Here is a 17019-nt window from a genome sequence, read left to right on the forward strand (position 1 = left end):
GGACAGAGAACCTGGAATCTAGAACCGAAGTATCCATGATTGGAATGTATTGACTCAACGGGCATACGTTTGTGCAGGACCGCTTGGTTTGGAGCTATTTGCCCTCTTAGAAGGTACTTTGACATCCTTCCATACCTTCCAATGTTTTAAACAACCAACGAGGGACCCTTATAATTTGGGCGTTGAGGCTGGTGGCTTGGTAAGAGGGCTTTTCCAGGACTTCATTTTGAACTCAACCTCTTCTCCAAGAAATAAGTGATTGACAGCAGGAAAAATAAAGGGTTAAACAGATTTGATTGAAGATCAGAGAGTTTGTGGGGTTTCACAGCCAGCAAGCCCTGGCATCTAAATGGTGAATTTGGCCTGTACCTCGTTGTCCGAGACACTCCGTGCAATCCTACTACTATTTAAGGTTGACCGATCCATCAGGCTTCCAGCGACCCATCGGCAGCAGATAATGAAACCGAGTCGTTAAATTATATTAGTTAAAACACGAGCCCGTAAACCTGGTGACTTGCGGGGGGATTCGGAAAGCAGAGAAAGGCCAGAGAGCCCTTACAGAGCTGTGGCGCGTGCCAAAAGATTAGTGTTACAGATCGTATGAAAAGGAGTCACTGGGGTAGGATTTTTATGAGAGTTTTTATGGCTCCATTTCCAGTAGACAGCTCAAGCCAGACGAGAGGCAGATAAGAGTCTTTCTTTCCCTCTTTTTTCTCCCCTTTTAACAAGAGAAAACAGCCTCCAAGTTTAATAGCCGATCAGGCTCGTTACATTATTAGCAGACATTTACAAGGAGAGAAGATTAACCTCTTTCTAAAGCTTCAGTCCCACTGTTGGACTTCCAGTGCTCTCAAACCTCAGACGTTCCTCTTCCGATTTCCAGCGGCCGACTTGTTGCAAGCAGCTAGTTCCTCTGTAACCTTAAGGGTTAATACAGGATATAAGGATATAATATGTTTATGAAGATTTGTTTCATGTTAGAGAGAGGAATTAACGTGTCGAAGTGGGACATCGCCTTTGTCTTTTCTCTGTGTCTCAGGTCGCGATATCCCAGCTTCTCGACTGGTGTAAACTCAATTTCCAGTGCGTTAACTCCCTTGGGTTTATTTGGGGTTCTTGAAGAGTTTAACTTCGCACACAAGAGAGAGTGTCCCCGAGGAGAGAGGCTGTCCCCGAGGAGAGAGGCTGTCCGCAGGAGATCTGTGTTTGCCATTAGTAACACTTGTTGTCTTCATCTTACATCGTAGAGATGTCCAGACTGCTACCGGCAATCCGTCTTTCATGACCCCGGATCTCCTGTATACAGATTGAGGCTTCTCACGGCTGTACATCTGAAATTAACCCATTATAATCCAGCAGCCAAGTGCCTTGAGGATCCTCTCAACATGACTCTCCACGGTTTTGGGATTAGAGAGACCTTGGTGAGATTGTCCTCTGAAAAGGTCCAAGTTAACACATAAAACGGTATAATGAATGCACCTTGGGTGAATTCGTATAGATAATATATAAATATATAATATATATATATATATAATATATATATATATATATATATATATACACATGCAGCCCCAGAAAGATACCACACAACTTTACCAGCCACCAAAATTCCAGGATGGAGAAGACCCTGATGTGTCCAGTTTGTTGCGTGTCAGGAAAACGTCTGAAACATTTTTAAAATAAATAACCCAAAAATTACTCAACATAGTCGCATATTATTCTTTCTTGAATAAACCTTACCTTTCCCTGCTACTTGCGTTAGTTGCTTGTGGCATCTATATTCGTTGCGTTCGTTAACTTGCCGCTGGGGCCGGGTTGTCGTAACGTAGAACTTTTATTATTTTATTTTTTTTGCCCCGTTTCATTCGGCGCGGTGCCCACACCGTATAACTTTAATCGGCGCGGCTCAGGTTCGGAACAGATGGTGTTATTGTAAGTCAGGCTCGATTTTTTTTTCTCTTTTTAATTACCTTGGTTGTGCACCTGTATTCCTGGTGTACAAATATTTTTGTTGAATGTGTAAGCGTGTGTGAAAGCCCGTTAGGGATTCTTTTTGGGTGTATGTCATCTGAGTAAAGAAATACGTTTTGACCCCTTCTGCCGCAGGGGGACCAGGTGTTCCCGTTTTTAGTGACAATCTCCCGATTGAGTCTTATTTCCCCCGGTTTTTATTTGAGCCCTAAAAGCTGAGTCTAAAGGTAAATTATATTTTAAAAGGTCTTTTGAGTTAAACGCCATGATTTGCCCTTGTCACCGCCGTCGTAAAAATCACCATTTATTTTTTATTCTTAAAAATAACATCATTGATAATAAATGCGTTAAAATCTATTTGTAAAAGTAAGCTTTATGTTATATTTCTCTATCTACTTTCTTTCTGATGGATACAATGTATAAACTTGTTGGAATCATATGGATTGGATTGGGGAGAGGGTTAGGACTGGCCATAGTTTTTGACTAAGGTCCCCATATGCTCCTCCCCTTGGCTCTACCAAGGCATATGGCGGCAGTGAAATAATCTTATGACATCATCAACTGTATGATGATATGCCAGGACTTTGTGACGGTCACTCCTGTGAATCATTTTCCACCGACAGTCCGAGTGCTATAACCGTGTACGTATCTCACAGAGACCAATATGGTTCCACAGACTGTCTCTGTTGATCACTGGGGACCAGAGATCCCAAAGAGATCACTTCTGAGAAGCCATGTAAGGCACCTACCTTAATCAGCTCCCGGCCGTCCTCTTCTCTCCCCCGGCAGAAACGCCGGCACCGCAGACTGGAACATGAAGCAGCCGCTCGCGCACGCGGCCGCTTCATGAATATTTATGAAGCTGACCGCCGGCTGGATTCCGCTGCGTCGCTATGGCGACGCAGGACGCGATCACGTCCCGGACGTCGGGGAACGCCCCCCCGGGCTATTTAAACCTCGAGCACAGTACACACAGTGCTCAGTTATACTGGTTCTGTCCGTATTTCGTGAGCTCCCCCGTATCCTATATATATACACATATATTTACCTTGTTCCTGATCTCCCGGTATCCGACCCTGATCTACTAAACGGCTTCCTGTGTTCCTCTGGCATCCTGACCTTGGCTATCCTACCCGACTACGTGTACCTCTGGCATCCCGACCTTGGCTATCCAACCCGACTACGTGTACCTCTGACCACTCGTGCTTACAGCCACACCACCAAGTGCCCTGTTACCCTCACCAGGCCCCTTGCGTGTGTTCTGTTCTGAGCAAGTGTGTTCCAGTCCTGCATATCGGATTCCTTCTGGTAAGACCAATCTTACAGAATAACTGAGCCCCGACATGGAATCCGCAGGAATTTCGGATGCTCTTGCAGCAATCGCTGGACAGATTACTGCACTTACTCGCTCCTTCCAGGACCTCCAAGCCAGCCATGCGCATATGCAGCATCAGCTTCATGAACTTCAAACTAACCCTCCTGGCCCTGGGGAACCATCTCCTGCTCCCGCTCCACTTCCACCAATGGAGGGGGCCTTTGCTGCTGCTGCTACTCCGGAACCCAAGGCTATTCTTCCCGAGCGCTTCTCAGGAGACAGAGCTAGTTATCGTACCTTCATGACGTCCTGCCAAATCCTGTTCTCTCTCCAACCCAGAACCTACGCCTCCGATCATGTGAAGGTACGAACTGTGATTTCTCTACTATCAGGGGAACCACAGATCTGGGCTCACCATCTACTACGCACCAATAATCCAGTCCTGAACTCATGGGCCGAGTTCAGCCACGCTATGGACACTTTATTTGACGATCCTTTTCGCACTACCTCTGCTCATGCTGCCATACGTGCTTTACGTCAAGGGAAGAGGCCAGTAGAGGAATACGTGACGGAATTCCGAAGCTTGGCCATGGAAAGCAAGTGGAACGAACCAGCACTGTTAGATCAGTTCCGTCTGGGTTTGGCTGAGGGATTGAAGGATGAACTGGCTCGCGTGGGCATTCCTGATTCCTTAGAAGACCTCATACACCTGGTCATACAGCTTGACCGCAGATTTCGGGAACGACGCCTGGAACGCGCAGCTTCAGCCATTCCTACCCCGAGACGCCACTTCCCTCCTACGGTTCATACTGCTCCTACGGTTCCTACCGGTCCTCCTCTCCAGTTTCCAGCGATCATGCCCCCTCCAGAAGAACCTATGCAGATCGGAGTGGCACGTGGCCCACTATCAGAAGCCGAGAAGGCCCGTCGTCGGAGGAACAATCTGTGTCTATACTGTGGTGAACCAGGACATCTGATATCTACCTGTCCACGACGCCCTCCCAGGGGTAAGCCTGCACATGATAAAGTTTGCCTTAGTTCCTTCCCTAAGGGCGGTTCTCCTCACCTGTACATCTCCTTGTTTTTACAGTGGATCAATAATTCTACCACCGTTTCTGCTATCATTGATTCTGGAGCCAGCAGTTGCTTCATGGACCAGGACTTTGCCAAGCAACTGCATATACCAACTTTAATTAAACCGGCTCCTATACATATACAAGTGGTCGACGGGTCTCCCCTGTCTACTGGACCCGTTACACACGAAACATCACCACTTCATGCTCTATTGGGGAATAATCATACGGAATACTTGAACTTTGACCTTATTCCGTCACCCATGTTTCCAGTAATTCTTGGCCTACCCTGGCTAAGACTCCATAATCCTACAATTGATTGGTCCAAGGGGACCCTCTCCTTCCAATCCCTGTTTTGCCGCAATCAATGCCGGACAGACCACCCTACACTCCTATTGCTTCCTGATTGTTCGCCTCCTCCTCCTGATCCACGTATTCCTAAACAATATGCAGAGTTCCGTGATGTTTTTGACAAGAAGGGAGCCGATACACTTCCTCCCCAAAGGACTTATGACTGTCCCATTGATCTCCTCCCTGGCGCTCCCATCCCATTCGGCAGGATATTCCCATTATCAGAACCTGAATTACAGCACCTTAAGGACTATATCCAAGAAAATATAGCTAAAGGGTTCATCCGACCGTCCACTTCTCCAGCAGGCGCAGGAATCTTTTTTGTAGAAAAAAAAGATGGGAGTCTGCGACCATGTGTAGACTATCGGGAACTAAATAAGATCACCATTAAAAACAGATATCCGTTACCTCTCATTCCTGAACTCCTGGATCGACTCAAAACTGCGCGGATCTTTTCCAAGATTGATCTCCGAGGGGCTTATAATTTGGTCCGCATACGTAAAGGAGACGAGTGGAAGACCGCCTTCCGAAGTCGATATGGACATTTCGAATATCTCGTCATGCCCTTTGGGCTCTGCAATGCCCCTGCTACCTTCCAACATTTTTTAAATGACGTCTTTCGGGATTATCTGGATGTTTTTATGGTGGTCTATCTGGACGATATCCTCATATTCTCGTCAAACCTGTCCGATCACCGCGACCAGGTCAAAATGGTTCTCGACCGTCTACGCACACATCACCTTTATGCGAAGCTGGAGAAATGCCAATTTGAAGCTGATCAGGTAGAATTCCTGGGATTCATCATTACACCTGGAAACCTACAGATGGATCCTAAAAAGGTGTCAGCTATTTTGGAGTGGCCAGTACCTTCTGATAAAAAAGGAGTTCAACGTTTTATTGGCTTTGCGAACTACTATCGCAAATTTATTAGAAACTTCTCTCATGTTATCGCACCCATCACCAAGTTGACTCGTCAATACTCCCGTTTTGCCTGGACACCGGAAGCGCAGAATGCGTTCGACGCTCTCAAACAACACTTCACCACTGCTCCCATCCTTATTCAACCCATGGTGGCGGAACCGTTCCATTTGGAGGTGGATGCTTCGGATCTTGCGGTAGGAGCAGTTCTGTCCCAACGACATGGGGAGAAACAAAATTTGCATCCTGTGGCCTACTACTCGCGTAAACTCACCCCGGCCGAGATGAACTATAGTGTGGGGGACAGAGAACTACTGGCCATCAAACAAGCTCTGGACACCTGGCGTCATCTGCTGGAAGGGACTCAACATCCAGTAACGGTATATACCGACCACCGGAACCTGGAGTATCTTCGCTCCGCACGGCGACTATGCCCCAGGCAGGCTCGGTGGGCTCTCTTCTTCACAAGATTCAACCTACATATTACGTATCGCCCTGGATCCCGCAATACCAAAGCAGACGCCTTGTCTCGGTTACCTACTGTATCGAGTTGTCCCGAGACTCAACCGGATACTATTCTTCCTTCCAGTCTCTTCCTCACACATCAACCATCTCTCATGGACTTTATTCGCTCCTTATCCCGCAGAACCGTAGTTCCGAGAACTAATCCTCCTGTTCGTCGTACCCGAAACTTATTATACTACCGTGATAAGATATTTGTACCGACCCCGGCCCGTTTAAAGGTTCTACAAGCATGCCACGATTCTCTCCTCTCCGGACATGGGGGCATTAAAAAGACTACAGACCTCGTTCGACGTCAATTCTGGTGGCCTTCGCTAGACCAAGATGTGACCTCGTTTGTCCGTTCATGTACCACCTGCGCTCGTACCAAGACCCTACGTAGAAAACCAACGGGCCTTCTCCGCCCATTACCTATTCCTTCGGTTCCCTGGTCTAAAATCTCTATGGACTTTATTGTCGATCTACCACCTTCCAAGAAACACGACACAATTATGGTGGTGATCGATAGATTCACCAAAATGGCACATTTTATTCCCACAATTGGCATTCCTTCCGCTTCCACCACAGCCACCTTGTTCCTGGATACAGTGTTCCGGCTTCATGGATTACCACGAACTATCACTTCAGACCGTGGAGTACAATTCACATCTCGTTTCTGGAAGGTGTTCTGCCGCAAGCTGCACATTCGTCCCACTCTGTCCACGGCCTTTCATCCACAAACCAACGGTCAAACCGAGCGTCTCAATCAAATATTAGAGCATTACTTAAGATGTTACACCACGCACCTTCAGAATGATTGGCTCCAATTTCTCCCTTCCGCAGAATTCACCTACAACAATCAAACACAGCGATCTATAAAGATGTCTCCATTCTTCGCAAACTATGGTTACCACCCTATTATGATTCCAGGTCTGCCAACCGAACCTACGATTTCCGGGACCTCGGATCGAGTCACCGTGCTAACAAGACAATTTCAAGTCCTGAAGCAAAACTTAATCAAGGCCAGAAAGGCCTACAAATTATATGCAGATCGCCATCGTTCCAGTCCCCCTACTTACCATTGTGGCGACAAAGTTTGGCTGTCCACCAGTCATTTGCGTTTACAGATCCCTTCCAAGAAACTGGGACCTAAGTTCATTGGCCCATACAGTATCACGAAAATCATCAACCCAGTGACAGTGCAATTGAAACTTCCCTCTACCTGTCGGATTCATCCGGTTTTCCACGTGTCGCTAGTCAAACCTTGGGTGGCCAATCCTTTTCCCGACCGGGTACCTCCTCCTCCTGCACCAGTGGTCATCGACGGGGTTGAAGAATACGTGGTACAAAAAGTGGTAGATTCCAGGATCCGTCGGGGGCACCTAGAATACCTTATACAATGGAAGGGATATAGCCCAGAAGAAAGGACCTGGGAACCGGCAAGTCAAGTTCATGCTCCATTATGTGTTCAGAAGTTTCATAAACTGCATCCTCTCAAGCCAGGCCATCCTCGCCCCCGGAGGTCGCGTCTTGCGGGGGGATCCTGTAAGGCACCTACCTTAATCAGCTCCCGGCCGTCCTCTTCTCTCCCCCGGCAGAAACGCCGGCACCGCAGACTGGAACATGAAGCAGCCGCTCGCGCACGCGGCCGCTTCATGAATATTTATGAAGCTGACCGCCGGCTGGATTCCGCTGCGTCGCTATGGCGACGCAGGACGCGATCACGTCCCGGACGTCGGGGAACGCCCCCCCGGGCTATTTAAACCTCGAGCACAGTACACACAGTGCTCAGTTATACTGGTTCTGTCCGTATTTCGTGAGCTCCCCCGTATCCTATATATATACACATATATTTACCTTGTTCCTGATCTCCCGGTATCCGACCCTGATCTACTAAACGGCTTCCTGTGTTCCTCTGGCATCCTGACCTTGGCTATCCTACCCGACTACGTGTACCTCTGGCATCCCGACCTTGGCTATCCAACCCGACTACGTGTACCTCTGACCACTCGTCCTTACAGCCACACCACCAAGTGCCCTGTTACCCTCACCAGGCCCCTTGCGTGTGTTCTGTTCTGAGCAAGTGTGTTCCAGTCCTGCATATCGGATTCCTTCTGGTAAGACCAATCTTACAAGCCAAAGGTTTGCCGTCCCGCGTTCTGCCCTCGGAAAGTGAGGCTGGAGTGTCAGCTCGTGACACCGGATAGAATGGACTCGCGTTCCACCTCCTCCCTCTTGTTTCCGAACGCTTTGTTCCGGTGCCAGATTGAGTAACTTCCTTGGTTGACGGTCAAACGCAACAAATTCATTGAGGCACATCTGACACACCAACAAGCCTTGCCGTGAGTCAAAATAAACTTCCATCTGTGAGCTGGGTACGTCCAGCAACAGAAATTGGCTTTGGACGGGGATCTGCGCATGCTGTACTTTTTATTACAGCTTTGTTTTGTTTCTGATACATTCTTCCATTTTTCCAGTCCAGCGGGTCAAAACGGTACCAACACACAGCCAACGCGGGTATTAACTTCTTGACTGCCAGAAGGGCCATTTCATACAAACCTAAAGAATTCCCTAGAAATCCCTTTCATGTTTTAACCTCCCTACTCGCAGCGGAAGTCTGATCCATGTATCCACTATCCTTAAAAAGACTGCTCGGGGGGTTAATTGCTCTTTAAATGTGCCATCAGATCTGCAGATGCTACGGGGTTAATCGGATCCCCGCCAGCATTGTTTAGCGTTGTCATGTCAAAAAAATTCACACACCTTTCTCTCTCTTTCTGCCTAGTGGGGGTATTTAAGTGCGTCCTTAGCAGTGTCAGAGCGATCCTGCTTAAGCATGAATACTCGGAGCGATAGCGGCGGCGGCAGAATCCGTGTCCGCGTGTAGAACAAGCTTTCCCTGCCTGCCTTACAGCCTCTTATCTGCTCGCACATGCTTTCAATTACACGGCCTGTTATCCACAGCCAGATAACCGCCAGAGGACGGCCCAAATATCCTCCTTCGAGAAAGAGCCCTCGCCTGCGTAGTATTATTGGGGCTTCTGACCACATCTGGAAGGAAGAGGATTCCAGCAACATTAAAGAGTAGTATTTGCGTTGGCACGGCGACACGGTGGTATATGCCAACTGGTAATAGCTCTTGGACGCCCTTAAATTCTCCCTGAACGATTCCCTCCAGAAATCATTCAATTAAACGTGGCCCAAGTTTAACCCCCCGTCAGCCGCGGCCAGCCGTTGATGTCAGCGGAATCCTCACTCCGAGCGGTTAAATTATCTGTTTTGGTTCTGAAGTCATCTGCTAAAAATGCAAAAATTTCCAGGCTTTCAGGTTCACCAGATTGGGAAAATATTTTCAGTTATTTGTCACGATGTTCCGTGAATAGAGTTGGCCAAAATCTTTAATTAAACATTCTGAAGCTCCTCGATTCTGCAAGTGGGGCCAGGCAGCTTTGGATGTTGCCGAGGTTCAAAGTCGGTTCAACGATCCCACAGAGCTTTCTGAGTTTATTCCTGAACCAATATTCATGAAATTAAAACCCAAAACTGTACTCGGCTGCGTCTTTTTGGCGAACTCGCCCGCCGCATCTGATATTATCTTCTCGGAGTGTCACGACTGAACGGTATTTGCAATTAGAGTCTACCCACAGAACCTGCTGACAAATCGGCTCTATTCGGCCCCTCTAGTCGTATTTATACCTTCCAATGGATGAGGCCGACGCCATCTCTAAAAAGAACTAGAGGAGGTCATTTATCTATTGGGTAAAATAAATCTATTTTTTCCCTCTTTTTGTTTTTTCGTCTTTTCTTTTTTTTTTTTTTTCTTCCGTTTTCTGTTGGTCGATGAATAATCTCCAAAACGTTTTTTTGTGGATATCGTTTGTCCTTTAAGCCCTCGAACCCCGGTAAATAATTGCGTGTGTATAAGATTAACCTTGTACTTGAAGACCGTGTTGAAACAGTTAAATTTCTTTTAAAGAAGCAGTGCATAATTAGGCGACCGCTGTAGTACAGGCAAATATTTTCATTCGATGGATCCTGAACTTGCGTATGAATAATAATTAATTCCCAGTTCAGAAAGGAAAACAGTTAACGATAATATATATGAGTTTTTGCGTGTAATTTATTGCATATGTTGGCACCGGGATAATACCGCGGTATTTGTAGCGGTGTCGCGCTGTGCTGTGGGAGCGTTAATATGGTGGTCTTGGCGCGAGTCCATAGAATACACTTGGCGTGTGACACATGCGGAGTCGGCAGGCCACGCTTACCCTTAATTGAGTCTTGGGGAGTTGCTCAGGAGTTCTGCCTTCACCTGTTTAATGGGGTATTGTGAGCGTCCCTTTGTGTTTGAAGGTTAGACCTCTCGTGGTGGGAATGGTGGGATGTCCAACTCAAGCTTTGGTAGACCACAGAGAAGATCATTTGTGAGGACGCTGAGTTTTTTTCCAGATGAAAAAGTCCTTCTTTAGGAATGGCTGGCTACACCGACACTTTATGTAATGTGCTACTTATGGAGTTGGATTGTCCAGGTCGTTAGGCCATTGCTTGCCCAAGCGTGGGACATCTTCAGCCCATGGTCTATGTTTTTTATTCTTTAGAAAATAACCACACTTTTATTCACTGTGATCCCGTCTTTTTTCATCACTTTTTCCAGAAATCTATATTTTTGTTTTACATTTTTTTGCATCTCAGTTTTAGATGGTAAAGCTGTAATTGGTCTAGAATGCCAGGTGATTAGTTTAGGTTTTTGGAATAATTGTGGAGCCCATACAGTGATTTTCGTTTTTAGGAGAGGAAAGTTTTCTGAAAATCATTTTTTTTTCTTTTTCTCTTGCTCCTTTTTTTTTTTTTTTGCACACTTTATATCATAATTTCAGAGTTTGACAGAGAAATCCGCCAGAGGATATGTCAGAGTACACGGACGTAGCTTGATTCCTTTAGGGGACAAACAGAAGGGTTTACAAAGACGGAATTATAACAAGCAGGGATCAGATCGCTTAACCCTGTAAGAGCATGAAGGCTTCCTTTACACACCCCAAAGTCAAAGGGTTAACCTATTGGATCTAATCATGCATAGAGTTTATCTATATATATAATGTGTGTATATGTAGATATTATGTGTATCGTATATTGGCACATTTTGTTACTTTGTTACATTTTATATCAAATGAAATGACTTTTTCGAGGTTTGTTTATTTTAAATATTTGGGAAATAAATGGAGCAAAGTTGTATTTCTGTTAATTCCGAGGACGCGCTATCAGTCACCCTGTCCTCGGGCTGCATTATCAGCACATTGTGTTACTTTCTGTTCTAAGGATTAAGACGTGACCGTCCACGACGTTGACCTTGAAGTCTCTTAAAGGTTTCATTTTCAGTGCTTGTGTATTTTCAGGGTTGGTATCATGTTCTTCGGTCCATAATGGACCAAGCTTTACTGCCCCAAATACACAACTTCTGCCTCAGTTCCAACATGTGATCCTGAAGAAGGCATATAGTCCCACAGGTTCTCCATAGCTTGTAGGCCCCCGATGTGAAGCTGATTAGCAGGGTGGCATCATCTTACATGTTACATTAAGTCGCAGCCTATCGCATTTATTAAGATGCTATTTGGAACTCTTCAAAGTTCCATTAAGTTCTTAAACTTATTGAAGGCTCCAGAGTGATTTTATTTTTGTCGGAAACAATGTTGGTTGGGTCTCATATCTTACAACAAGTTAAACCCAATGCAGGCTGTGAATTGAAACAATGTAGCTCTGGAGACGTGTCTTCTCAACCCACTGCCAACCTAAATATCGAGGAGAGGGGTTGTGGAATCAAAGCCGTCTAATTGCCTTCGCGTTCCCGCCTACGTCTTATTTCATTTTCAAAGGACATCTTATTTATGCCAAACGTTTGTTGAGATATATTATCTCTCGCAGGCGTCCGAACTGAGAACAGATATGTCCGTCCTCCCCCACCGCATCCCAGAGGAGATCGTCCTCCTTTTCATCCCCATGGAGTTCATTTAATCAACACTGTAATATCTCTTTTTTTGTTTCTTGTTTAAAGTAGGGTAGGGCTTGCATCTGTTGGTCTAACAGTGTATTTATTCCATCTGTAAATATATCTATGAAGATATGTTCAAGGTTTTCTACTGCCATGTGGTATTTTGTGTGTGGATATGGGGGTAAAGGTTGAACTGTTAAATGTTCTTCTAATTTGAGCTTGGAAGTTGTAGATTATATTTATGATGGCAAGGTCTTTCATGTGATCTCATGAGCAGTAGTCTATAGGGGCACGGTGTGATACAGATTTTGGGTTCTCTCTTTGGATATCTTTCTGAATTCAGATGAACCACCTGAATTAACGCAGCCTTGGGTATCTAGAACACTTTAGCTCATCTAGTTGACCTTCAACATGATGTTCCTCTGTGATGACTTCTCCTGACTCGAGCTTTTTTTTTTTTTTTTAAGTTTACTTTGTATTTTCTGACTCCTGGCTTCCTGAATAGTTCTTGAACCTTTCTGACTAGCCTCTGATCTTCAGCATTTTGTGGTATCATGTAGCTGTTGTGTGCTGCTAGAAAAGCTAAAGCTTCATACCTGAGGCCAGCTAAACTTCATAGGAGACAAACTTCCATAATGGCTTTTCCTCGCCAGTAATAACTCTACTGCAATGTAGGTCCCAAAATAGTGAAGTTTGTCGTATAAATAATTTGTTGCATTATTGATATCTCTGTTTTTCAAAGGTTTAAGCTAAATGATCACACATCGATACTATATATATATTATCATACTAAGGGAAAGCATACTGAGGAATGTTTGGACTTAGAGAAGTGTCTTAAAGTTTTGTTAGACCTTTGCAAATCAAGGGTTAAAACGCAAGATCTGAGCTGCTGATATTTTTAGTGCTGTGTTGAGTCGAGGGAAATATTTAGGAGATGAGACGTTTTCAGCCCGAAGGGACTTCTGCACATCTATAGACGTAAGACGGAAAATGCTCAGAGCTTGATACGGGATCCAGGCATGGCAGCCTCTCCCCGATACCATGGATAAAAACACAATGGCTTATAGAATGTTTAGGTTAATCGGTTAACTCCTTAGCTAGAACATGTACTCAGCCCGTGGCCGTCCAGAGGGTTCCTGAGCATTATTCACGGGTGACGCCGACTACATCTCCAAGCAGGACCTTCTTTGGACCTTGTGAGGTCCAGCATCTCCTGCCCCATGCATGCCTTCTAGTGTCGGAGCAGAAGGTCACTCGCTTGTCACATACTAATTACCCCCTTTGGTCATGCCGCCTCCGTGTAGCGCGTTCTCCACTGACATTGCATCGTTTGGGTTAAAAACAAGACATGGCTTCCATCCCAAAGCTCAGAATATTCTGGAAAACCAGTGATTTATTTAGATTGCGTCTCAGTAATCCTCTCATGATTTGAAACGATACATCTCGGAGTCTGGGGGTTAACCTCTGATTATTTGTGGGAGAATTCCTCCCAATGTTGGTTGGGTTTTAAGGGTTAGGTTCCCAAGATGCGATCCTGGAATCACGTGAACCGCTTGGCATACACAGTATGGATACAATGTTACCAACATGTCCTTTCAACATTATCTGTGCCGTTAACCCCTATCGCCCAGGCTGAGCCGCTTCGGCCATAAATACGGGGATACCTTTATATACAGAATTGTGGGAGAGTTTACGATATTGGTTTTAATTTTTAAAACTCCATAAAGTATGAGATTTTGGTGCTTTGTTCCGGTGTTGGGAGCGTTCTAAGGTTTGTCTAAATTCAAATTTCTATTTTTTTGCTTTACAGAAATTATCGACGATCTCGCCAACCTGGTGGAAAACACCGACGGGAAAGTCCGCAGGCAAACGCGGAACGTAAAGCTGGTAGATAAGAAATCCGGCTCTTGCGGTAAGTTGTCCACGTTTTGCCCATATGTGAAGAAGCCGTTGATTTATGGCAGTGTAGGAAGTACCTGCCCGGTTATCCTGCGATGAAATCTGTGCTTGATTAAAGCTTGACCGTTTCCAGAAGTCAGGGAGAGCGAGGAGCGTTTCATACATAACTCTACGGATTGATTATAGCCCGGTGGAGGGGCGAGAGAGAGAGGTGGGATGGACGCATTTAAAAACATAAAGGGATTTAATAAAGTACAGGGGGGGAGTTTATTTCAAAAGAGGGGAAGGAAGCCAGAATCTAACACAAGAGGGTCAGAGGCTGAGAGAGTGGTAGATAAGTGGCACAACCTCCCAGCAGAAGTGATAAGGGCTAATCATGCATGGGATAGACATATGGCTCGGAGTCTTTACAGCAGGTAAAGCGGGCAGAGTAGCCGGACGGGGCCGATCCGCCGGCAGATTTTTGTGAACAATTTATGGTAAATCATGAATTTTAAGATGGAATTTTGGTTTTCTTTGATCAACCCCCAAAGTGCCGTAATCTGCAGCCCATTTCAATGTCTTCCTGACTATATAACCTACATAAACATGTTTCATGTCCTGTTTAACCCATGTAATGCCGGTGGGTCTAGCAGAGCCCGGCGAGCGTCTAATCCTGCACCAGCAGCTCTGCCTCCTTTCCATCTTCTCTTTAGATATATATATATATAATATAATATAATATACACACACATATATATATAATATAATATACACATATATATATATAATATAATACACACACGTATATATATAATATAATATACACATATATATATATATATAATATAATATACACACATATATATATATAATATAATATACACACATATATATATAATTTCATTCATACAGTCAGGTTGCCAGGTGTTTGAAAACCTGCCAAAAATCAATAGGCGTTCTCCCCCCTCCCCGACCCTGCTTAGACCACCCCTCCCCCCATCTTTCTCTTTGAATCCAAGGACCATTTTTCTCATACTTTCAATATGAAAATCATACTCTTGGCTAAAAGGGGTCTTATTAACCCTATCCAGTAAATAACAAAACCTTATAAATCAATGGGTGTGAATGTGTTTAATCTGAAAGCCAGAAAGGCATTATTCAGGGGGCCGACAGGCTTTTATTTGTAAGATTAGGGGCTGGATAGAGTTATAGAGATCTGTGTAAGGCAGCGGGACGCTGTATGTGTCCGTTTGTCCTGGCGCTCGTCCAGCCCTCGGTATAATATACTTCGTTATCATTGTTTAGTTGTAGATGTTGGTAGAGGAGTGATTGTTTTTGGAACGTGTGATCCAAGCCGGGTCACTGTGCCACAGATATATATAAATAGACAGATATATATATATAGACCCCCTTTATAGTCTCATGGCGGTTACTTTGTTGTCCTGGTAATTATCTCACAGAATCGTTATATTTGTTCACAATAACCGTTCATGACTCCCAACGCAAGTCCTGGCATCTGCCGGGCTGGAGTGCAGCGGAATCATCTAACGGAGTGCAGGAAGGTGGCAGTTTCAGTACGCTATTGCCCCAAAAAACCTCCGATGATCGGCAGAGAACCACGCGTCTCAAACTAGAACGATCTAATGATAAAGTCCGTTTCTTCAGCACTGTCCGTGACCCCGTGTCTCCTACCCACAGAAAGACTCGAGGGACCTCCGATCTATGGAATACTGCCCATTATCGAACAAACATTTATTTATTCTTTAATTGGGTCTTAGAGCTTTCGTTCCAGGCTGACGCTTTCTTTTGAATCGTTTGCTGCGTTCGGGGCAAGCGTTGAGGAATCTTAAACCTGTCTATGCTCCTGCGGGCCGCAGGGGGATTAAATAATAAAAAAAGAAGGAAGCCCAAAGTTTTGTAGAGAAAGGCCAGCTCCTTATGACCCTGGAGTGGACGGGGTGACAGATAACTAAGTGGATTAAGAGCCCAATTTGTTTAGTTGCCTTTGATGCGGAGAAGATCAAGGCCACCTCTCCCAATTCGAGATCAAGGTCAGAGGCGAGGGTGGCGATTTTTAAACACCAAAAACCAAGCAGGCGTCCCACAATGCTATTGTGATTGGTCTCCATGGGTGGGCACTTGGCTGGGGACACTGGGGGGTATTAGGATTCAACGGACTGAGAGAACGTTTCTTAGGGAACCGCTGGGAATCATCCCAAGAGAGATGACAAACGGGGGACAAGTCGGGCAGCGAAGGAAAACATAAGGGTCAGATAGTTGTGTCTGGTCTGATCATGGGAACATTAAACTCTGAGTTTGCTTAATCCCCGAGTTACAAGACTCCGGTTTTCATGGATGACTTTTCTTTGTTACTTTCAGACAGCAAAGTGGGAAAAAAAACTTGTCTTATGGAAGCCTTTGCTGGGCGCTTCGACTTTCCCTCATGTCCTAAAAATTAGACTAACCCCGGACTAACCAGTGACATGTTGCTAGGTCGTTTAAGGTCATTTAAACATGCATGGGGTGGGCATAGGGGTCCTGAATCTAAGATGAGACCAACCACTGGTTAAGGTTTGAGTCTTTACAGCAGGAGAAACGGGCGACTGTATGGGGGGGCCGAATGCGGCCGATCTGCCGCCGGGGTCCGGGTTTCAAACAGACGATGTACTAAACAGTGGGCTTCCATGCCATCTTCAAACAGCTTTAGTCAGTCAAAGACAGAATTTCAATCTCAGAAGTTGCCGGAGCCAAAGATTCCCGTAATTAGTTTCTGCTAAATGTAATGTATTTGCGATAATAACGTATCGGGAGATTGCTATAAACATGTTACTAATGGAACACAATGCGGCGTGGAGAATACACGTGTTTGTGAAATCCTAGCGTTTAGACTACGGCCTGGTTTTCATCTAATATTAATAATATTCTGCCTCGATGTTAACCTCATAATTTTAAGATTTTTGGGACTCTGGGAAATAATAATACGCAGTTGGCATACTTAGTATGTGAAAAAAGCCTCGCTTTAT

The 17019-nt window shown here is 45.2% G+C and overlaps 1 protein-coding gene across 1 annotated transcript in view; it reads left to right on the forward strand.

Moving 5' to 3' along the window:
- STX8 (syntaxin 8) overlaps positions 1–17019 on the forward strand; it is a 54932-nt gene that overhangs the window by 27604 nt on the left and 10309 nt on the right. Inside the window, exon 7 of the mRNA XM_053454154.1 lies at positions 13926–14027. Coding sequence (XP_053310129.1) covers positions 13926–14027 — 102 coding nt within the window. The remainder of the gene's footprint in view (positions 1–13925; positions 14028–17019) is intronic.

Source organism: Spea bombifrons, chromosome 13, assembly GCF_027358695.1.
Source record: "Spea bombifrons isolate aSpeBom1 chromosome 13, aSpeBom1.2.pri, whole genome shotgun sequence".
Classification (NCBI taxonomy): Eukaryota; Metazoa; Chordata; class Amphibia; order Anura; family Pelobatidae; genus Spea; species Spea bombifrons.